The sequence below is a fragment of the Balaenoptera physalus genome (assembly GCF_965194825.1).
Source record: "Balaenoptera physalus genome assembly, chromosome: 5".
NCBI classification, from domain to species: Eukaryota; Metazoa; Chordata; class Mammalia; order Artiodactyla; family Balaenopteridae; genus Balaenoptera; species Balaenoptera physalus.
The window spans coordinates 50039297-50062809 of NC_138884.1; the positions used below are offsets into that span (position 1 = coordinate 50039297).

The 23513-nt window shown below is 38.4% G+C and overlaps 1 protein-coding gene across 4 annotated transcripts in view; it reads left to right on the top strand.

Moving 5' to 3' along the window:
* Positions 1–23513, top strand: part of ARHGAP24 (Rho GTPase activating protein 24) — a 510476-nt gene that overhangs the window by 469241 nt on the left and 17722 nt on the right. For all 4 annotated transcript variants that reach the window (XM_082463237.1, XM_082463240.1, XM_082463239.1 and 1 more), the window contains 3 exons: positions 15053–15185; positions 15794–15867; positions 18869–18990. In XM_082463237.1, the coding sequence (XP_082319363.1) occupies positions 15053–15185; positions 15794–15867; positions 18869–18990 (329 nt within the window). The remainder of the gene's footprint in view (positions 1–15052; positions 15186–15793; positions 15868–18868; positions 18991–23513) is intronic.

Here is a 23513-nt window from a genome sequence, read left to right on the forward strand (position 1 = left end):
AACATATTTCTGTAATTAATTAATTTCGTTTTTTGAGATATAACTGACGTGTAACACTGTGTAAGTTTAAGGTGTACAGTGTGTTGGTTCAAAATGTTTATATATTGCAGTATGATTGGCATGTTGCCTAGCACCTCTATCAGGCCACATAATTATAATTTCTTTTCTGTACTGAGAACAATTAAGATCTAGTCTCTTAGCAAATTTGACATTTATAATACAGTATTGTTGACTGTATTCACTATGCTGCGTGTTAGATCTCCAGAACTTATCTACTATTTGCATCTTAAGGTTTTAGTTAGGTTTTTTGTGTTGTTGTCATTGGAATTGAATGCATATGTATGTACAAGGTAGCCTGTTAAAATAGTTATACTGATGTAACGTTACTGTAAGGAAACTTGTCTGAATGTTCTACATCAATCCTTTTAAATGCCTCAGTCACATTAGCCTTTCCACTCCGATGAACTCACCTTGGTTCTATGATGGAAAAAGTCAGATTTTATTTATTTATTTATTTTTAAACATCTTTATTGGAGTATAATTGCTTCACAATGGTGTGTTAGTTTCTGCTTTACAACAAAGTAAATCAGTTATACATATACATATGTTACCATATCTCTTCCCTCTTGCATCTCCCTCCCTCCCACCCTCCCTATCCCACCCCTCTAGGTGGTCACACAGCACAGAGCTGATCTCCCTGTGCTATGTGGCTGCTTCCCACTAGCTATCTATTTTACATTTGGTAGTGTATATATGTCCATGGCACTCTCTCACCCTGTCACATCTTACCCCTCCCCCTCCCCATATCCTCAAGTCCATTCTCTAGTAGGTCTGTGTCTTTATTCCCGTCTTGCCACTAGGTTCTTCATGACCTTTATTTTCCCTTAGATTCCATATATATGTGTTAGCATACTGTATTTGTTTTTCCCTTTCTGACTTACTTCACTCTGTATGACAGACTCTAACTCCATCCACCTCACTACAAATACCTCAATTTCATTTCTTTTTATGGCTGAGTAATAATCCATTGTATATATGGAACCACATCTTCTTTATCCATTCATCCGATGATGGACACTTAGGTTGCTTCCATGTCCTGGCTATTGTGAATAGAGCTGCAGTGAACATTTTGGTACATGACTCTTTTTGAATTATGGTTTTCTCAGGGTATATGCCCAGTAGTGGGATTGCTGGGTCATATGGTAGTTCTATTTTTAGTTTTTTAAGGAACCTCCATACTGTTCTCCATAGTGGCTGTATCAATTTACATTCCCACCAACAGTGCAAGAGTATTCCCTTTTCTCCACACCCTCTCCAGCATTTATTGTTTCTAGATTTTTTGATGATGGCCATTCGGACCGGTGTGAGATGATATCTCATTGTAGTTTTCGATTTGCATTTCTCTAATGATTAATGATGTTGAGCATTCTTTCAGATGCCTGTTGGCAATCTGTATATCTTCTTTGGAGAAATGTCTATTTAGGTCTTCTGCCCATTTTTAGATTGGGTTGTTTGTTTTTTTGTTATTGAGCTGCATGAGCTGCTTGTAAATCTTGGAGATTAATCCTTTGTCAGTTGCTTCATTTGCAAATATTTTCTCCCATTCTGAGGGTTGTCTTTTGGTCTTGTTTATGGTTTCCTTTGCTGTGCAAAAGCTTTTAAGTTTCATTAGGTCCCATTTGTTTATTTGTGTTTTTATTTCCATTTCTCTAGGAGCTGGGTCAAAAAGGATCTTGCTGTGATTTATGTCATAGTGTGTTCTGCCTATGTTTTCCTCTAAGAGTTTGATAGTGTCTGGCCTTACACTTAGGTCTTTAATCCATTTTGAGTTTATTTTTGTGTATGGTGTCAGGGAGTGTTCTAATTTCATACTTTTACATGTACCTGTCCAATTTTCCCAGCACCACTTATTGAAGAGGCTGTCTTTTCTCCACTGTATATGCTTGCCTCCTTTATCAAAGATAAGGTGACCATATGTGCGTGGGTTTATCTCTGGGCTTTCTATCCTGTTCCATTGATCTATATTTCTGTTTTTGTGCCAGTACCAAACTGTCTTGATTACTGTAGCTTTATAATATAGTCTGAAGTCAGGGAGCCTGATTCCTCCAGCTCCATTTTTTGTTCTCAAGATTGCTTTGGCTATTCCGGGTCTTTTGTGTCTCCATACAAATTGTGAAATTTTTTGTTCTAGTTCTGTGAAAAATGCCAGTGGTAGTTTGATAGGGATTGCATTGAATCTGTAGATTGCTTTGGGTAGTAGAGTCATTTTCACAATGTTGATTCTTCCAATCCAGGAACATGGTATATCTCTCCATCTATTTGTATCATCTTTAATTTCTTTCATCAGTGTCTTATAATTTTCTGCATACAGGTCTTTTGTCTCCTTAGGTAGGTTTATTCCTAGATATTTTATTCTTTTTGTTGCAGTGGTAAACGGGAGTGTTTTCTTAATTTCACTTTCAGGTTTTTCATCATTAGTGCATAGAAATGCCAGAGATTTCTGTGCATTAATTTTGTATCCTGCTACTTTCCCAAATTCATTGATTAGCTCTAGTAGTTTTCTGGTAGCATCTTTAGGGTTCTCTATGTCTAGTATCATGTCATATGAAAACAGTGACAGCTTTACTTCTTCTTTTCCAATTTGGATTCCTTTTATTTCTTTTTCTTCTCTGATTGCTGTGGCTAACACTTCCAAAACTATGTTGCATAATAGTGGTGAGAGTGGGCAACCTTGTCTTGCTCCTGATCTTAGTGGAAATGGTTTCAGTTTTTCACCATTGAGGACAATGTTGGCTGTGGGTTTGTCATATATGGCCTTTATTATGTTGAGGAAAGTTCCCTCTATGCCTACTTTCTGCAGGGCTTTTATCATAAATGGGTGTTGAATTTTGTCGAAAGCTTTCTCTGCATCGATTGAGATGATCATATGGTTTTTCTCCTTCAATTTGTTAATATGATGTATCACGTTGATTGATTTGCATGTATTGAATAATCCTTGCATTCCTGGAATAAACCCCACTTGATCATGGTGTATGATCCTTTTAATGTGCTGTTGGATTCTGTTTGCTAGTATTTTGTTGAGGATTTTTGCATCTATGTTCATCAGTGATATTAGCCTGTAGTTTTCTTTCTTTGTGACATCTTTTTCTTGTTTTGGTATCAGGGTGATGGTGGCCTCGTAGAATGAGTTTGGGAGTGTTCCTCCCTCTGCTATATTTTGGAAGAGTTTGAGAAGGATAGGTGTTAGCTCTTCTCTAAATGTTTGATAGAATTCGCCTGTGAAGCCATCTGGTCCTGGGCTTTTGTTTGTTGGAAGATTTTTAATCACAGTTTCAATTTCAGTTCTTGTGATTGGTCTGTTCATATTTTCTATTTCTTCCTGGTTCAGTCTTTGAAGGTTACACCTTTCTAAGAATTTGTCCATTTCTTCCAGGTTGTCCTTTTTATTGGCATAGAGTTGCTTATAGTAATCTCTCATGATCGTTTGTGTTTCTGCAGTGTCAGTGTTTACTTCTCCTTTTTCATGTCTAATTCTATTGGTTTGAGTCTTCTCCCTTTTTCCCTTGATGAGTCTGGCTAATGGTTTATCATTTTGTTTATCTTCTCAAAGAACCAGCTTTTAGTTTTATTGATCTTTGCTATCATTTACTCCATTTCCTTTTCATTTATTTCTGCTCTGATCTTTATGATTTCTTTCCTTCTGCTAGCTTTGGGGTTTTTTTGTTCTTCTTTCTCTAATTGCTTTAGGTGCAAGGTTAGGTTGTTTATTCGAGATGTTTCCTGTTTCTTGAGGTAGGCTTGTATTGCTATAAAGTTCCCTCTTAGCACTGCTTTTGCTGCATCCCATAGGTTTTGGGTCATCGTGTCTCCATTGTCATTTGTTTCTAGGTATTTTTTGATTTCCCCTTTGATTTCTTCAGTGATCACTTCGTTATTAAGTAGTGTATTGTGTAGCCTCCATGTGTTTGTATTTTTTACAGATCTTTTCCTGTAATTGATATCTAGTCTCATAGCGTTGTGGTCAGAAAAGATACTTGATACGATTTCAATTTTCTTAAATTTACCAAGGCTTGTTTTGTGACCCAAGATGTGATCTATCCTGGAGAATGTTCCATGAGCACTTGAGAAAAATGTGTATTCTGTTGTTTTTGGGTGGAATGTCCTATAAATATCAATTAAGTCTATCTTGTTTAATGTATCTTTTAAAGCTTGTGTTTCCTTATTTAATTTCATTTTGGATGATCTGTCCATTGGTGAAAGTGGGGTGTTAAAGTCCTGTACTATGATTGTGTTGCTGTCGATTTCCCCTTTTATGGCTGTTAGCATTTGCCTTATGTATTCAGGTGCTTCTATGTTGGGTGCATAAATATTTACAATTGTTATACCTTCCTCTTGGATCGATCCCTTGATCATTATATAGTGTCCTTCTTTGTCTCTTGTAATAGTCTTTATTTTAAAGTCTATTTTGTCTGATATGAGAATTGCTACTCCAGCTTTCTTTTGATTTCCATTTGCATGGAATATCTTTTTCCATCCCATCACTTTCAGTCTGTATGTGTCTCTAGGTCTGAAGTGGGTCTCTTGTAGACAGCACATATATGGGTCTTGTTTTTGTATCTATTCAGCCAGTCTGTGTCTTTTGGTGGGAGCATTTACTCCATTTACATTTAAGGTAATTTTCGATATGTATGTTCCTATTACCATTTTCTTAAATGTTTTGCATTTGTTATTGTAGATGTTTTCCTTCTCTTGTGTTTCTTGCCTAGAGAAGTTCCTTTAGCATTTGTTGTAAAGCTGGTTTGGTGGTGCTGAACTCTCTCAGCTTTTGCTTGTCTGTAAAGGTTTTAATTTCTCCATCAAATCTGAATGAGATCCTTGCTGGGTAGAGTAATCTTGGTTGTAGGTTTTTCTCCTTCATCACTTTAAGTATATCCTGCCACTCCCTTGTGGCTTGCAGAGTTTCTGCTGAAAGATCAGCTGTTAACCTTATGTGGATTCCCTTGTGTGTTATTTTTCCCTTGCTGCTTTTAATATGTTTTCTTTATATTTAATTTTTGATAGTTTGATTAATATGTGTCTTGGTGTGTTTCTCCTTGGATTTATCCTGTATGGGACTCTCTGTGCTTCCAGGAATTGATTACTATTTCCTTTCCCATATTAGGGAAGTTTTCAACTATAATCTCTTCAAATATTTTCGCAGTCCCTTTCTTTATCTCTTCTTCTTCTGGGACCCCTATAATTCGAATGTTGGTGCGTTTAATGTTGTCCCAGAAGTCTCTGAGACTGTCCTCAGTTCTTTTCATTCTTTTTTCTTTATTCTGCTCTGCAGTAGTTATTTCCACCATTTTATCTTCCAGGTCACTTATCCGTTCTTCAGCCTCAGTTATTCTGCTATTGATCCCATCTAGAGTATTTTTAATTTCATTTATTGTGTTTTTCATTGTTGCTTGGTTCCTCTTTAGTTCTTCTACGTCCTTGTTAAATATTTCTTGCATTTTGTCTATTCTATTTCCAAGATTTTGGATCATCCTTACTATCATTATTCTGAATTCTTTTTCAGGTAGACTACCTATTTCCTCTTCATTTGTTAGGTCTGGGGTGTTTTGACCCTGCTCCTTCACCTGCTGTGTGTTTTTCTGTCTTCTCATTTTGCTTATCTTACTGTGTTTGGGGTCTCCTTTTCACAGGCTGCAGGTTCGTAGTTCCTGTTGTTTTTGGTATCTGTCCCCAATTACTAAGGTTGGTTCAGTGGGTTGTGTAGGCTTCCTGGTGGAGGGGACTAGTGCCTGTGTTCTGGTGGATGAGGCTGGATCTTGTCTTTCTGGTGGGCACATCCTCATCTGGTGGTGTGTTTTGGGGTGTCTGTGGCGTTATTATGATTTTAGGCAGCCTCTCTGCTAATGGATGGGGCTGTGTTCCTGTCTTGCTTGTTGTTTGGCATAGGGTGTCCTGCACTGTAGCTTGCTGGTTGTTGAGTGAAGCTGGGTCTTGATGTTGAGATGGAGATCTCTGAGAGATTTTCGCTGTTTGGTATTACGTGGAGCTGGGAGTTCTCTTGTGGACCAGTGTCCTGAATTTGGCTCTCCCACCTCAGAGGCACAGCCCTGATGCCTGGCTGGAGCACCAAGAGCCTTTCATCCACACGGCTCAGAGTAAAAGGGAGAAAAAATAGAAAGAAAGAAAGAAAGAAAGAAAGAGAGAGGATAACATAAAATAAAATAAAATAAAATAAAGCTATTATAAAGCAAAGCTATACAGACAAAATCTCACCCAGAAGCATACACATATACACTCACAAAAAAAGGAAAAGGGGCAAAATTAATATATCGTGCTCCCAAAGTCCACCTCCTGAATTTGGGATGATTCGTTGTCTATTCAGGTATTCAACAGATGCAGGCACATCAAGTTGTTTGTGGAGTTTTAATCCGCTGCTTCTGAGGCTGCTGGGAGAGATTTCCCTCTCTCTTCTTTGTTCGCACAGCTCCTGGGGTTCAGCTTTGGATTTGGACCCGCCTCTGCGTGTAGGTCGCCTGAGGGCGTCTGTTTCCCGCCCAGACAGGACGGGGTTAAAGGAGCAGCTGCTTCGGGGGCTCTGGCTCACTCAGGCCGGGGGGAGGGAGGGGTACAGACGAGGCGGGGCGAGCCTGCGGCGGCAGAGGCCGGCGTGACGTTGCAGCAGCCTGAGGCTCGCCGCGCGTTCTCCCGGGGAAGTTGTCCCTGGATCACGGGACGCTGGCAGTGGCGGGCTGCACAGGCTCCCGGGAGGGGCGGTGTGGAGAGTGACCTGTGCTCGCACACAGGCTTCTTGGTGGCGCAGCAGCAGCCTTAGCGTCTAATGCCCGTCTCTGAGGTCTGCGCTGATAGCCCCGGCTTGCGCCCGTCTCTGGAGCTCGTTTAGGCGGCGTTCTGAATCCCCTCTCCTTGCGCGCCGCGAAACAAAGAGGCAAGAAAAAGTCTCTTGCCTCTTCTGCAGCTGCAGACTTTTTCCCGGACTCCCTCCCGGCTAGCACCGAAGCCGGAGCCTCAGCTCCCAGCCCCCGCCCGCCCCAGCGGGTGAGCAGACAAGCCTCTCGGGCTGGTGAGCGCTGCTCGGCGCCAAGCCTCTGTGCAGGAATCTCTCCGCTTTGCCCTCTGCACCCCTGTGGCTGCGCTCTCCTCCGTGGCTCCGAAGCTTCCCCCCTCTGCCACCCGCAGTCTCCGCCCGTGAAGGGGCTTCCTAGTGTGTGGAAACCTTTCCTCCTTCACGGCTCCCTCCCACTGGTGCAGGTCCCGTCCCTATTCTTTTGTCTCTTTCTTTTTTCTTTTGCCCTACCCAAGTACGTGGGGATTTTCTTGCCTTTTGGGAGGTCTGAGATCTTCTGCCAGCATTCAGTGGGTGTCCTGTATGAGCAGTTCCACGTGTAGATGTATTTCTAATGTATCTGTGGGAAGGAAGGTGATCTCCACGTCTTACTCTTCCGCCATCTTGCCCCCCCAGATTTTATTTTTATTCTTCAGTCTAAATTTTTAATTTACTTAGAGATATTAGAGTGTGGCTATTTATAAAGTGAATCAATGCTCTCAAACACTAATCCAAACTAACTAAATGATGTCACCTCTAATGACTAGTCTATAAAATAAGTATATATGTTTCTTTGTAATGTATATTTATCTGTATATGCTTAAACATTTGCCCTTTGTATTCATATGTAGCATTCAAAAGTTATACAAGGCATTTTACTTGTCATTTATATTTATTTGGTACAAGTGATTACCACCTGGATGTGTATGTTCAGGGGTCTAGGGTGGGAAGACAGGCTTGTAGCAGAAAGACCAATGAATATGCTGTTATATTAATGGAGATGAGTGATAACTTGAACTTGAGCAGTGTCAATGAGACTGCTGAGGAGGGAACAGATTCATGAGGTATGACATGAGAATATATAGGATCCAGTCATTGGTATTTTGCAAACTTTCCAGGTGATTCCAATGTGCAGCTTAGTCTGAGAATCACTAGTCACTTTTAGATTTAGAATCTCAGAAAAAGCAAAATTTAGGTTGACTTCTAGGTTTCTTGTTTGTTTCTGTGAATGGTGATGCCATTCATGGTTGAGAAAATGGTAAAGGAGGAATAATTTTATTGCAAGGTTTTTGTTGCTGTCCAGCTTTGTTTATATGGAGTTCAGAGTGTGTATGGAACGTCTAAGAATTCAGTGGAAAGGTCTGGTTTGGAGATGTATACTTTGTAGTCATTGTAGAAAAGTGATCGTCAAACTTATGGATTTAGCCAGGGTATGTACACAGAGTCAAGGAGAATAATACTTAGACGCCAGCAGAGGAAGAAAAGCTTGGGAGCTGACTAGGAGAAGGTGAGTGAGGTGACAAAAAAACAATGAAATGAGAGACTTACCCAGGGGAAACATTTGTCAGAAATAGCAAATGGATGAATATCCATGAATTTTTTTTTCAGTTTGGGGCTGTAGTTACTTTCTATTTGAGGGATCTATGATGTAGAATCACCAAACTCAGACTGCTCACAGGAATCTCTTCCTTCAGGTACACAACAGGGCATTTTATTTGTTACTTTGGGTGTCTTATACGCATATAGGGGTACGTGTGTGTGTGTGGTATGTTGCATTGTATATAAAACTGTCAAATATTCTTTTTATGTGATTAGTAGCATTTTAAAGGGGGAGTCTATATGCACATAAGTAATTACATACATATAAGTAATCCTAGAAGTAGGAAAGAAAATGTCAACGTAACAGTTTGGTTTAACCATGAACAACATCTCCCCACCAGCATTCCTCCCACCTCTTCCATCACAACACTGGAGAGATAAGTATGTAACTAGTCAGCTCCAATGGATGATAGAGTAACCAGATTTAAACTTGTGACCATTACACATTAGAACTGCCTCCTTATCTGGAAGTTTTCCACCTCAAATACATGTTCTATATTAATATCCCTTGACCTTGGCAACATATGAAAACTGAGGAGCTTTAAAAAATCTCAATGTCCAGGCTTCACCCAGACCAATTATATCAGAATATACAGGACCCAATCATCAGTATTTTGAAAAACTTTCCAGGTGACTCCTGTGTGCAACCAAGGTTGAGGATCACTTTCTTCTATGTCACATTGGTCAATCTGACAATATTTCCATAAATCTACATTATCTGAAAGCATGTTTCTATTTTTCTGATGACATCTCATTACCTAGCACTCTGGCATGGTTTTATATGTTAGGTCACGAGATGAAGATTTGGTGCCTCTGCTATAACAAAACACCACAGACTGGGTGGCTTAAACAACATAAAGTTATTTTTCTCACAGCTCTGGACGCTGAAAGCCTGACGCCAGGGTGCCAGCATGGTTGGGTTCTGGTAAAGGCTCTCTTCTTGACTTGTAGATGGCTGCCTTCTTACCCTGTGCTCACATGGCCTTTCCTCTTGCATGTGCATGGGAGCAAGGCGGTAGGGAGCAAGCTTACTGGTGTCTTTTATTATAAGGGCACTAATCCCATCAAACCACAGTCCCACCCTGATGACTTCATCTAACCCTAATTACCTCCCAGAGGTTTCATCTCCAAATACCATCACATCACATCGGAGGCTGAGCCTTCAACATGTGAATTTGGGGGAGACAACAATTCATTCCACAGTAAGGGTCGTCTTGCTGTTCTCTGCCATCATTGCTTTTAAACCAGGAGGCTTCTTTGAGACAAGCACTAATCCAGTGTAGTCCAGACAGATAAAACTGCCCTTTTGTGTTGTATATAATTCAGCAGTGACACTTACATAACTACAGTGAGCCATGACAGTTTAACCAGATTCAAATTTTACTGCCAAAAAGTGTACCATTTTTGACAGATATATAAAAAATAAGTTAGAACAGAACCAGACTTTTCTTGTAAATGTTTAGTTTAGTTTGGAACTGCCTACTGCCTTTGGATTTGCTTTTCTATGTCTTGGTGAATTTGGTGCACAGAACTGCATGTTGTTTAAGACAGTTTGGTGGCAGGCTTCATCTTGGTAATGCTGCTGAATGTTTTCAGTCTCATATATGTTCTTCCCGGAGTTTGATAGATATGACATTATTTTTTTTTAGTTCCAAGAAAATTTTAGGTCATCTCACTGTGTGTGTTGCAAAGAACTTCACAATATCTTTAATAACTCCCTGTGGGGTGCCTGGAAATTCATTCTATTCACTTCAATCAATGGATTATGCTGTGTCCTGTGCAGAGTATCCAGAGTGAAAAATTCCCATTTCTAATTTTGAGGCTTAAAAGTTCTAAGGTTTTTGTCTGTGTAGTATTATACTTGGAATTACTGTGGCATTCTACTTATCTGTGTGTGTGAGTCTGTTTATCAGGGAAGGCAGGGGTGGGGTTAGAGGATGAGCAAGACAGATTGTTGTCAGACTCCTTTATCCCTGTTAGGATTAGTAAGAGGCCAATACTGTACATAGATTATAAATAGGCAAGCAATTTCTGGGAAGTATAAAAAGATTCTTAAGATCACACACCTGGCAGGGACTTAGCAGATAAAAAATACAGAAAATGTTTAAGGAGTCAAACAAATGAAGCACGGGATGGAAACATGTTGATGGTGATGGGTTAGACATATAAGCCCAAGGGGGACAGAAAAGATCTATGTTGTTCATCTCTGTCTCACCTAGCATGTGGCGTGAGGTGGTCCACACTGTAAGTGTTCAGCAACTATTTGGTGGGTGAATGATAGAACAATCCCAGAATGACCAAAGGAAGACCCTCAAGAATATAAAACTAAGTCAATAATAGAAAGTCTCATGGAATTCAGGTTTGATTAAAAAGCACTACAGGATCCAGAAGCAAAGTCCAAGTACAATTTAAGGTGAAAACAAACCCCATATGTTGATCAATTAAGGGACATATGCTACAGAATATCTTCTGGCCTGATAGCTCTTTTACTCAGGATTCCTGGGCCTGTCTCTGCCTCTTTGCTGTCATTGGATAGGATGTGCATGATTATTTATCTTAATTTCCGAAAACAGATTCTACCACCAGGTGGGTGAAGGAGACCTGAGGTCTGGATAATGAATTTATATTAGCAAGTAGTTTTGAATTTCTACCAAAGGAGTGTGACTTCAAAACCTCTCATATCTCAGCAATTAGCCCCAAGGCATGTTCTGTCAGTGCAGTTTCCTGTTTGTGTACCCAGATGGAGTTAATAACAGGACCTACTCACTGGACAGCTGTGAGGGCCTGAGACAGGGAGAGATGTGTGTAGACGTGTGCTGCTGCTATTGTTGTTGTCATTATTATTATTATTATTAACCAGTTTAGGGATTTTAATTCTCCATTGTACATCAACTTTTGCTACAATATAGTCACTTCACTTTGCTGAAGAACATAATGTATTTCTCTGAGGCAAAGACAGCACATCCCACTAGGTACTTTGGGCAATTAACACATCACATTGATATCTACTTAATTGGCTGTACATACTAAAGCAAATATTAATCAGGCAAAATAGTGGGTTTTCAGTAAGAGATACAAGTCTGTAGAGGTAGATGCAGAAGGTTGCTATTTTGTAGAATGGATATACAAAGAGATTATTCAGAGAAACATCAGATTTCCCCTTGCAGTGAGTAGCATGCTGGCAATTGGGGCGGATAGACTGTGAGCCTCTTGAGGTGAACCGGAACTGGCAAACATGTTCAAGTCTTCCCAGAAATGATTGATTTCTTCCATTCGGTGGGAAAGGCCAAAGCCAAAAATGAGAACGCTAGGAAAATGGAAAAGTCTCTATTTCTACAAAATAACCTAAGTTTAGTAAAGCCCCTCAGAAAGAGTCAAAAATTTTTAAGTTGTAACCTTTAAGCCAAAATTGTAATAACCTTTGTTAATTGAAATAAAAAAGAAAATATATTCGGTTATTTTTTCCTTACCATTTTTATATAACCAACAGTGTATGGGTATATACTTATAATGCTAGAAACTAATGTAATGTATCATTTTAGAGAAGGAATAAAATAATCATCATAGCCCACATCTCTTACCTTGATTCATAGTGCAAATATTTCTATTCTTGGAGCATTACTGCAGCTTTGGTGCTAAGAAAATTGCTGTGGGTGAAAAATGATTCTGCAGCCTTTCATCCTTCAACAATTTTCACACCATCTCAATTAGTTTAACTTTGCAATCGTGCCATCTAGTGCTCAAACGTCCTCAGTACTACAGCTCAACTTCATTAGAAGCAAAATAATACAGTAACAGGCAAGTTACCTTAAAAACACTGTGCTTGGGGACAGGCAATGTAATGAACAGTCCATCACTGAAACACTAAAACAGATTTCTTGTTAAATAAATGTTTCTTGTTTATCATTATTGTTTCATTAATTTATTGCATTTAATTCATAAATATTTTTGTATATTCTATTTATATAGTCATACAAATTATACATAACATACACCATATATTGAAATTATACTTATTTTATATTTTATTTTTGCATTCCTTTCTGTGTCTTTCTATAACTTTAACAAAATGGTCATTGAATTTGAAGGCAACACAACCCAACGACCCGGTCATGGATTGGGTTTGATTAGAGTGGATTGGATAGAGTGGAATGAAAGATGGAAATCGTTTACTGTAATATTTGATTGCATTGCATATCCTGCCCCAGGTTGTGGTTTTGCTACTGCTGATGACTGTGCCTTCAAGGGTCAGGTGCTTCACGACATACCAAGAGAAACACAGAAGGGTTTTGGATTGCACGAAATATAGCAATTTGCCAGAAAAGAAAAAACCTAGGGTCTTTTTTTGCTTTACCATTGAGACTATTTTATGTATCTTTAAAAAAAAAAATTAGGAAAGTATTTTTAGAAATTAATGAGCTTGAATAATTTTCAAGGTGTCCCAGAGACATGATTTTTATGTTCTTTACTAGCCTTTAAGATGGCCTCTATATTGTCTATCAGTTCAGAAATTTAAGAGAAAAAATTCATTTCTGTAATTATGAAAAGAATACAATTGATTAAAGACAGGCCCTATCAGAGCACCTCCATCATTTTAGCATCTGAAAAAAGGTTGACAATATATCAGCTCTGACTGACTCTGATGTTAAAATGGAAAACCTCAGCCCTTGCCCTGATTCCAAGGTAGATGAAGTCCTATGGTCCAAGAGGATGCTCCCCTCTGCTCATACCTCATCCTCTGAGCTCTTTCTCCCTTAGCCTTTTGTCAGCTCCTCAAGGACAGGACACTCCCTCCCACTTTGGGCTCTGTTTACATGCCTTGCTTTAATCGGAATGACTTCTTTTATTCTTCACTCTCATTTAGTTCATTCTTACACCCCCTCAGATCTTACCCTAAGCATCATTTCTTCAGAGAAGCCCTCCAACCCCTGGATTAGTCCTTTCTTGTTATTAGATGGCACCCAAAACGTTTCCTTATTACTCCTCACCACACTTTGTAATTATATACTTGTTATTAACTACTTTCTATCTCCTACTCCCACTAGATTATAAATTATGAGCAGTCTAGAATATTCATTTTTATAACCCCTTAGGGTCCTAGCCACTGCGTTTTCTATAATGCCTGTTACAGAGAGGTTATGCGGGAGATAGTTGAGGAAATCAACCCAAGAGTCCAAAATTGAGAACTGAGATGCCCATTGTCCCAGCCCATGTAGATTTGTGAAGTCAACTCTGCTTTTATGTCACCCTTGGGGCAAGAGAATTGTCACTGAGGCAGGAGATCCTGGTGCCTGTATCCCAGCTTCTGAAGGAATACCCCTCAGCGACTTGTCACTTCCTGCAGCAGAGTCTGGGATTGGAGTGTTTGTTCCCACCACTTACAGAATCCCTGACCTTGCTCACCACCACTCTTCCCACTTCTTGGGAATCAATTGACCTTTCACTCCCTGACCACCAATCTCCTTCCCACGCTCTTGCTCCTCACCCCCAAAACAAAGCAAAGCAAAACAAAACAAACCCAAACCAACCACCTCCTCCTGCCTCTACTGTCAGCCATCTTCATGGATTATCAGAGAGATACATAGAACAAGATATAAATTAATATTTCGGTAAATTATCCTATCACTCTGGTATTCAGCAGAGAATAAAAATAAATTTTACACAAAGGACACGTTAAGTTTTCAGTGTTTATTTATTTATTTTTAAAATAAATTTATTTATTTATTTATTTTTGGCTGTGTTGGGTCTCCGTCTCCGTGCGAGGGCCTTCCCTAGTTGCGGCGAGCGGGGGCCACTCTTCATCGCAGTGCGCGGGCCTCTCACCATCGCGGCCTCTCTCGTTGCGGAGCACAGGCTCCAGACGCGCAGGCTCAGCAGTTGTGGCCCATGGGCGCAGCCGCTCCGCGGCATGTGGGATCCTCCCAGACCAGGGCTAGAACCCGTGTCCCCTGCATTGGCAGGCAGACTCTCAACCACTGAGCCACCAGGGAAGCCCTCAGTGTTTATTTTTGTAGCACTTCCCTTCTCTTTCTAGAAAACTGTAAGGATCACCAACTATCTTAGAATATCAGACAAGCAATCATTCTGAGATCAATCATCCTCAAAGTGAGTTTTTCTTAAAAAGTTAAAATGTACTAAACTTGAGATGTCTATAACCAATCACCAATGTCTTCTAAAGAATAAGAAATGAAGTTAGGATCTATAAGTAATTAATTTTGACATTGAATACATATAGACACACATATGTAGATTGGGTGTTTTTTGGTGCATTGTATTATATTTTATTTTAAATCTGGTATATATATTCTCATTGTTTTAGAAAAGTAACACTTTTGCTTAACATCAAATGCACACAAAAGAAAAATGCTTACACTTTTGAATATTTGCAAACCACACTGAGGATTCCAAGTGTCTCTCTGGGTCCCTCTCTTTTCCACCTGTGGCAGCATCTAATAGGTGTTACCCAAGCATGTGCTTCTTGAAAGCTGGATCGACTAATTCAATTGCAAACTCATTTAGAAGTCTGACTCTTAGATGTATACTTGATGAAAAAATTAACCAAACGGTATAAAGTTCACTCCGTAGAAACTCTTTACACTTCTACCTCCACAGCAACACAGATGTACACACAGTGGCATCGCTTCTTAAACTGTATCTCCGAGAACTCCCAGAACCGGTTATTCCTTATGCCAAGTATGAGGATTTTTTGTCTTGTGCCAAACTGCTCAGCAAGGAAGAGGAAGCTGTAAGTCCATGCATTTATTTCTTAAAAAGCTATTGTTTGGGGTTTTTGTCAGTGTTCTTAGTCTTTAATCTGTAAATTTTCCTTTGCCCCATGCTTGGATTGTTTGCCACTATTCTAAGTATTGACATCACACATGTTTAGATTTTACACACACAACGCAGGTCCCATTTTTAATCCTCTCTCTGATCAAAAAGAAAAGTACAGATGAATAAATGAAATCAGCACTCCTTGCCACTTTGCCCCCAAATGCTAAAACTCGGAAGGGCGCTCACTATATTAAGGCTACTCTTTCCCCCAAACAACCTTCTTACAAATAAGGCTATCTTCCCTTTTCAGTCAATTGTGAACAGATGTTAAAAATGTTAAAAGGGCTTCACTTAAACATGTTTCTCCACAAATAGTGCTTACAGAGATATTTGAAATGCTTTCACATCTTTTGAAAATATTTCTGAAATGTTCTCTGTGATAGTGGCAAGTTTTCAAGACAGTATCCTTCACTGGTAATATGGGAAACTAACCAAAAAAAAAAAGGCTGTTTGCCCATTTTCCATGTGCTTTAATTCCAAGGCCAACACTTAGATAACATTTATTCTCTTCTTTATATTCAGGGTGTTAAAGAATTAGCAAAGCAGGTGAAGAGCTTGCCAGTGGTCAATTACAACCTTCTCAAGTATATTTGCAGGTAAGAATTGTCCTAAAGACAAAAAACTAAATTTAAGAAGACTGTATTTAGCCTGACACTAATTTACTTTTGACAGTGAATAAAAATCACTTAACTGCTCTGAGCTCCAGTGTTGGCCTCTATAAAACTGAGGTTTGACAAGGTGATTTCTTTTTTTTTTTAAATAAATTTATTTATTTATTATTTATTTTTGGCTGCGTTGGGTCTTCGTTGCTGCCCGTGGGCTTTCTCTAGCCGCGGCTAGTGGGGGCTACTCTTCGTTGCGGTGCGTGGGCTTCTCATCAAGGTGGCTCCTCTTGTTGCGGAGCACGGGATCTAGGGCGCAAGGGCTTCAGTAATTGTGGCACACGGGCTTAGTTGCTCGGCGGCATGTGGGATCTTCCCAGACCAGGGCTTGAACCCGTGTCCCCTGCATTGGCAGGGGGATTCTTAATTGCTGCACCACCAGGGAAGCCCTTGACAAGGTGATTTCAAAAGTTTCTCTGAGCACTAAAATTGTTTGATTTTGTAATTTGCTGTTTCTGAAGTCTCTCTGGCCTCTACATATTAAAGATATGTTGCTTTGAACTTCCATCCAGGTTGTTTATACATGTACAATGTACCATTGTTTAACAGAAGGAGCGTGTATCCTGGCATGAGAAAGATCTGCCCAGGAGTCCAGATTCTACCACTGACTACTTATGTGTCTTTATGCGATTTTCTTATCCTCTTTGAGACTAAAGATCCTAATAGGTAAAAGGGTAGTGAAAACACATATTTCACACAGCTGTTTTAAAAATTAAAGTATATTTTAAAATTTATATACCTATATGTTTATACATATAGTGAATGCTAATATTAATTTTTTCCATTTCTCTCAAGACTCATTGAAAAAAACATTGTAACTCAATTCTGCTAGAACAATAATTAATTGCGCTTCATAAAGCTCTCTCTCAATGACCATGTTTAATGTCAGGGATGCTATGTACCATGTCTGTGCCCCTATTTAAGAAATTAAGTATGTACTATTGAAACATATTAAATTTATTTTTTTAAATTTTATTGGAGTATAGTTGATTTACATGAAACATATTAAATTTAAATAAAGAGATTAATGATTGGCACTACAGGTCATTGTAAAGTATTTTAAACGATAGCTTCCCAGTCCATTTTTAAGTAAAATTAAAAATTTTAATTCAGTACAGTGCATCATTTACATGTGTTTTTTGCGTCATGATTACATAAATGTACAGCTGACTGGGAACTATGGAGTTTAAGACTAACGCCAGACACTGTGGAGTTCATTGTCGACTGTAATTGAGTAGGAATTCCAGAACCTCCTGCCATACTTTTTCTGGTGATGGTTCGCATTCAGGAAACAAACAAGACCTTAGGTTTCAGAATTTGAAAAAGCAAGAAATAGTTTCACTGATAAGATAGACTTATTAACATAGAAGGGTTCCATCCCAAGTTTTTGAACTAATTCAAGCTATTGTAGTGGTTGAGAAAAGGGTGACAGTCTCTTAAGTAAAAGGGAAAAAGGCTTTTTGGAAAACAGTATTGCAAGTCTTTATCTCCACAATAGAAAACCTTAACTTCTCTTAACACATTTAAAGCAGACTTTTAATTTCAGCTATTTCAAATAAGAAATAGTAGTTTGACTTTTTGCCCTTCAGTCTTGCTATAATTAGGCTGTATAACAGTAGTGAACCTGTGGAAATAGGCACTTTTTTATTTTTATTTTTGGCCACGCTTGTGGGATCTTAACGGTAGTGAAAGCATGGAGTCCTAAACACTGGACCACCAGGGAATTCCCAAACGGCACCTTTTTAAAAACTCATGGTATAGTAATCAAGAGTTCAGACTCTAGCGTCAGATCACCTGGATTCAGATCTCAGCTCTGCCAACTCTGTGTCCTTGGAGAAGATTCTTACCTCTCTGGTGCCTCATGTATCTAACCTGTAAAATGGAGATAATGGTATTTACCTCACAGAGATGCTTTGAGAGTTTAATAAGTTAGCACGACTGACACATAATAAGTATATTATTTTAAATAACACATAAAATAAGTTAAAATTTTTTTCATCACTTCTTTGTCTCATTACTACAATTAGTAAGCCATGAATTAATAGAAGTTCTTGTAGAAACAAAGAGGGGATGGGAAATGAAGAAAAGCTGAAAATTACAAAAACAATCTGCTATTAAAATCATTTGGGGATAGTGGGAAGCAGCCGCATAGCACAGGGAGATCAGCTCAGTGCTTTGTGACCACCTAGAGGGGTAGGATAGGGAGCGTGGGAGGGAGGGAGACACAAGAGGGAAGAGATATGGGGATATATGTATATGTATAACTGATTCACTTTGTTATAAAGCAGAAACTAACACACCATTGTAAAGCAATTATACTCCAATAAAGATGTTTAAAAAAAAAAATCATTTGGGAAAGGGCTATTTCATGCCTCTAATTCTTTAGCACCTAACAAGTTAGAACAATTTGTGCTTGCAATTTTCCATATCAGTAGAACTGAGGTTTTATTTTAAACCATGTTTGATCTCATTTTTTAATAGACTATAAATTCGAAGCTCACAAATTACTCCACAAAGAGAGTTGATTCCTCCTCTCTGAAATAAGAGATTGTACCAGACAATCTTATTTATAGTTCTTGAATTAAATATATATATATATTTAGCATTTTATTTAGGGATTGGAAAGAAATTCATATTCTTGAATCTCAAGTCCACATTAGCATTATCCAAACACTCTTGTCCCTGTGACTGACAGGGAAACCAAGCCAAGCCAGGCCAGAGCAGATATTTGATATGATCCCTTATGAGTTTGATCCTTAATAATTTGCAATATACATTCTGCACATTTGACAGAGAGATGTTTGAATTCCTAAAGAATTTTGTGTCCATAATCATCTTTGAACGTACTCCACTTCATAAATTTCCCAATAACCCATTTTCTTCCACTAACAAGTTTGATCCCATTGTGTTTTGTTCATACTCTTGCACCCAACAGGTTCTTGGATGAAGTACAGTCCTATTCAGGAATTAACAAAATGAGTGTGCAGAACTTGGCCACTGTCTTTGGCCCTAATATCCTGCGCCCCAAAGTGGAAGATCCTTTGACCATTATGGAGGGTAAGTAAATTATTATCTTACACCCTCATCAATAGAACTGTCTCTTTGTTGTCCTGAACCTATTCTCCTGTGAGGAAGCTAGGGAAATAAGTGAATCCATGGGAACTCCATTCATGGACTCAAGTTCTTCAAATACAAAAATTCCTCTTTGGGAGTCAGGCATTTTTTTTGGAGTTTACTAAACATAACTTACCAAACGATTCCTTAGGAGTTTTATAAGAATAAATGGAACTTCCATAAGTCATCTGCAAAGTATCACACAAGAATGGGAAAAAATCTAATTCACTTTTCTTTTTTTTTAAAATTTATATTTGGCAAGTCTAAGGCCACTCAACGTTTTTCTTTTTATATATATATATTTTTTTTTAATTAATTTATCTATTTTTGGCTGTGTTGGGTCTTTGTTTCTGTGCGAGGGCTTTCTCTAGTTGTGGCAAGCGGGGGCCACTCTTCATCGCGGTGCGCGGGCCTCTCACTATCGCGGCCTCTCTTGTTGCGGAGCACAGGCTCCAGACACGCAGGCTCAGTAGTTGTGGCTCACGGGCCTAGTTGCTTCGCCGCATGTGGGATCTTCCCAGACCAGGGCTCGAACCCGTGTCCCCTGCATTAGCAGGCAGACCCTCAACCACTGCGCCACCAGGGAAGCCCCTAATTCACTTTTTGAGTCCAATGCAATTTTCAGAAAATTCAAATAGTTACTATTTTAAGTTAATGTATTTTTATTAATTCTGGTTTTATTTGACGAATTTCAAGAAGCAGAAAATGTGGGCCTCTGTAAGATAATGCTGCTTATTTACCTTGGGTTGAAACATGAAGAAATTCTTGTTTTCTGTATTACAAAATGCCTCAAATTCTTTTCCACAATGAACTGTTACTTCTGTTTATTTCCAGCAGGCCTCACTGCTTGAGTCCTTTTCTTACCTGTGGCCATCAGTAGTACTGTTGATGTGCAGGTCTTGCTGGGCTGAAAGAGTAAGATTAGAGGATGGAAAACTCATTAAGCAGCAGAAAAGAGAGAACTAGACATAGAGATTGTTCAGAGATCTGCAGAGGGTATCCCTCAAGTCTTTGCCTAAGAATTGATTTATGCTTGCATGAGAGGACCCTACACTACTTTCTGGGGGAGAGTACCAGAAATCAGTAGTATGAGCCATTCCTGGGCCTCACACCAAGCTTGAAATAATTGTGTTTCCCACAACCAGAGTAGAAAACCCTGACATTGAGACATTGTATTGTGCCCTCAGAAAGGTATTACCTTGGTGATAATGTTAAAAGTTACAGTCTCTATATAAAGTTTTTAAAAGAAATCCTAATGATTCAATAGAGGTTTGGGGAAGAAAAGGAGGAATAGTTGGAGCACAAAGTATTTTTAGGGCCATGAAACATTATTCTGTATGATACTGTAAATGGTGGATACATGATATTATGCATTTGTCAAAACCCAGATCTCACAAAGAGTGATTTCTAATACAAACTGTGGACTTTAGTTAATAATAATAATAATAATGTGTCAATATTGGTTCATCAATGGAATCTAAAACTGTTAAAAACCTAAAACTGCTCTAAAGGTTTTGCATTAGAAACTATGCAATTCAAAAGGACATGGATCAAAATAAAGCCTAGGGGCTTCCCTGGTGGCGCAGTGGTTGAGAATCTGCCTGCTAATGCAGGGGACGCGGGTTCGCGCCCTGGTCTGGGAAGATCCCACATGCCGCGGAGCGACTAGGCCCGTGAGCCACAACTACTGAGCCTGCGCGTCTGGAGCCTGTGCTCCACAACAAGAGAGGCCGCGATAGTGAGAGGCCCGCGCATCGCGATGAAGAGTGGCCCCCGCTTGCCACAACTAGAGAAAGCCCTCGCACAGAAACGAAGACCCAACACAGCCAAAAATAAATAAATAAATAAATTTAAAAATAAATAAATAAATAAATAAATAAATAAATAAAGCCTATAAGTGTAAAAAAAATCCAACTTATCTTCAAACACCTAACTGTATAGCAAAAAAAAGTCCAACACAATTTAAAGATATTTTTTCCAAATTAAATAAAGCTGTGTGCTAAAAAAGAAAAACATATGTTCCCCTAAGACTTATAGTCAATATTTATGTCAACTTTATTCATAATAGCTCCAATCTGAAGATGATCAATTGTCCTTCAATTATTGAATAGATAAACAAATTTTGATACATCCATGAAATGGAATTCTACTCAGCAATAAAAAGAATGAAAAAAAAAAGAATGAACTACTGATACATGGATAACAATATGGATAAATGACAAAAGCATTATGCTAAGTGAGTAATGCCTAGACACAAAAGACTTCATACTGTATAATTGCATTTATGTGAAATTCTAGAAAAGAAAAAACTGTAGTGACAGAAAGCAAATCAGTGGTTGCCATGGATTGGGGATTGGCTACAAAGGGGCACAAGGGAATTATCTATATAATGATTAGGTGGTGATTAAAGGACTGTCGTTTGTCCAAATTTATCATATACCTCACAGATATCTTGTACATGTGCAAAATGAGACATGTACAAGGTAATGTATTGCAAAAAATACAAACTTAATCTACATATCAATAGAATGCTGCCGTACATATGTATTTTAAAGTGCCTAGGTACCTTCAAAGGAAAATTGAATTCTTATCCAGTTCTTATGAAAAAAAGTGCCCCATAATATGGTGTTTAAATTCAACCTGTATAAAATTATATGAGCCTGGGGAATTGTTGGAACATGTAGTCCAGTGGGACTCCCAAATCTGCTTGGACTCTTCAGAATAGACAGGTGATTATAACCACTCCGACCTCATTTATTTCGGCTTCATGTTTCTTATTAGCAGTCTAAGGAAGAGAATGACAGAGAGGTGAGAATAAAAAGGAAAAAAAGATAATGTATATAATGACACATACATCATTATTATTACCAGGCTAGTCTGTCCTAAATAGCTATAAAAATTGAAAGGAAGTCCCTTTGCAAGAAATGATTGCCATTTACTATTCTGGAAACTAGATGAAAGCAAAGCCTTCCAAGGTAATAGAAATATATTTCTAAATCTCTAGGGATCTGACACTCACTCTATAATCGTGGCAGGTATACACTGGCATAGTTGTTCACATATTTCATCATGGAGACCTCGAGGATATCTCTCTTCAATTAATTAAATGCCCCACACAGTTCACAACTGTGATAAAAAGCAGTGATGTTTCTAAATTGATACATAACTGATACGAGAATCCAGTTATCTTCTACAAGCCAGTCTTAAAAACATTAAATCCAGTTATCTTCCACAAGTCGGTCTTAAAAATATTAAAAGTATTTGCAAAAATGTGAACAGTGCACCTCTTCTCCCTACTTTGATTGTTTTAAAAAATATAAATACATTGTTTATATTAATATGTAAAAAAAGAAAAAGCAGTGATGTTTCAAATGTTAATATTCCAGTGATGGGTAAAGCTCTATTTTCCCAAAGTACTAGACAGAGCCATATATAACAGAGGCTGCTAACCTTTGAAAGTATATCCGTCATATGGGCAAATAGTGAAACAGTTGTCTTCAAACACAGGACATGATGGTGTCAGTGGTGACAGTCATTTTAAACATGCTAAAATCTTTTCTTCAGATTCACTGCCACATGCATTGAAAATAGGATGACAAATTTAGAAGTTACTAAAAGAGAAAAGATAGATGTATAATACCATTAATTTCATTCAGTCTTTTTTCTTCCACAGCTCCATCATAATTGATGATTCAGTAGACAGTTGTCTTTTATTTAGTTTCTTATTTAGAACAACACCAAGTTTACTTATTATTACTACAGTTTTAAATCCAACAGCTGTTCTAATTTCATTCTTTTACATGTAGCTGTCCAGTTATCCCACCACCACTTATTGAAGAGGCTGTCTCTTTCTCCATTGTATATTCTTGGCTCCTTTGTCATAAATTAGGTGACCATGTGTGTGTGTGTTTATCTCTAGGCTTTCTATCCTGTACCATTGATCTATATTTCTGTTTTTATACTGATACCAAACTATACCGTAGTATAGTTTGATGTCAGGTAGCCTGATTCCTCCAGCTCCATTTTTCTTTCTCAAGATTGCTTTGGCTATTTGGGGCCTTTTGTGTTTCCATACAAATTGTAAAATATTTTGTTCTAATTCTGTGAAGAATGCCATTGGTAGTTTGACAGGGATTGCATTGAATCTGTAGATTGCTTTGGGTAGTATAGTCATTTTCACAATATTGATTCTTCCAATCCAAGAATGTGGTATATTTCTCCATCTGTTCATGTCATCTTTGATTTCTTTCATCAGTGTTTTATAGTTTTCTGAGTACAAGTCTTTTGCCTCCTAAGGTAGGTTTATCCCTAGGTATTTTATTCTTTTTGTTGCAATGGTAAATGGGATTGTTTCCTAAGTTCTCTTTCTGATTTTTCATTGTTAGTGTGTAGGAATGCCAGAGATTTCTGTGCATTAATTTTGTATCCTGCAATTTTACCAAATTCATTGATTAGCTCTAGTAGTT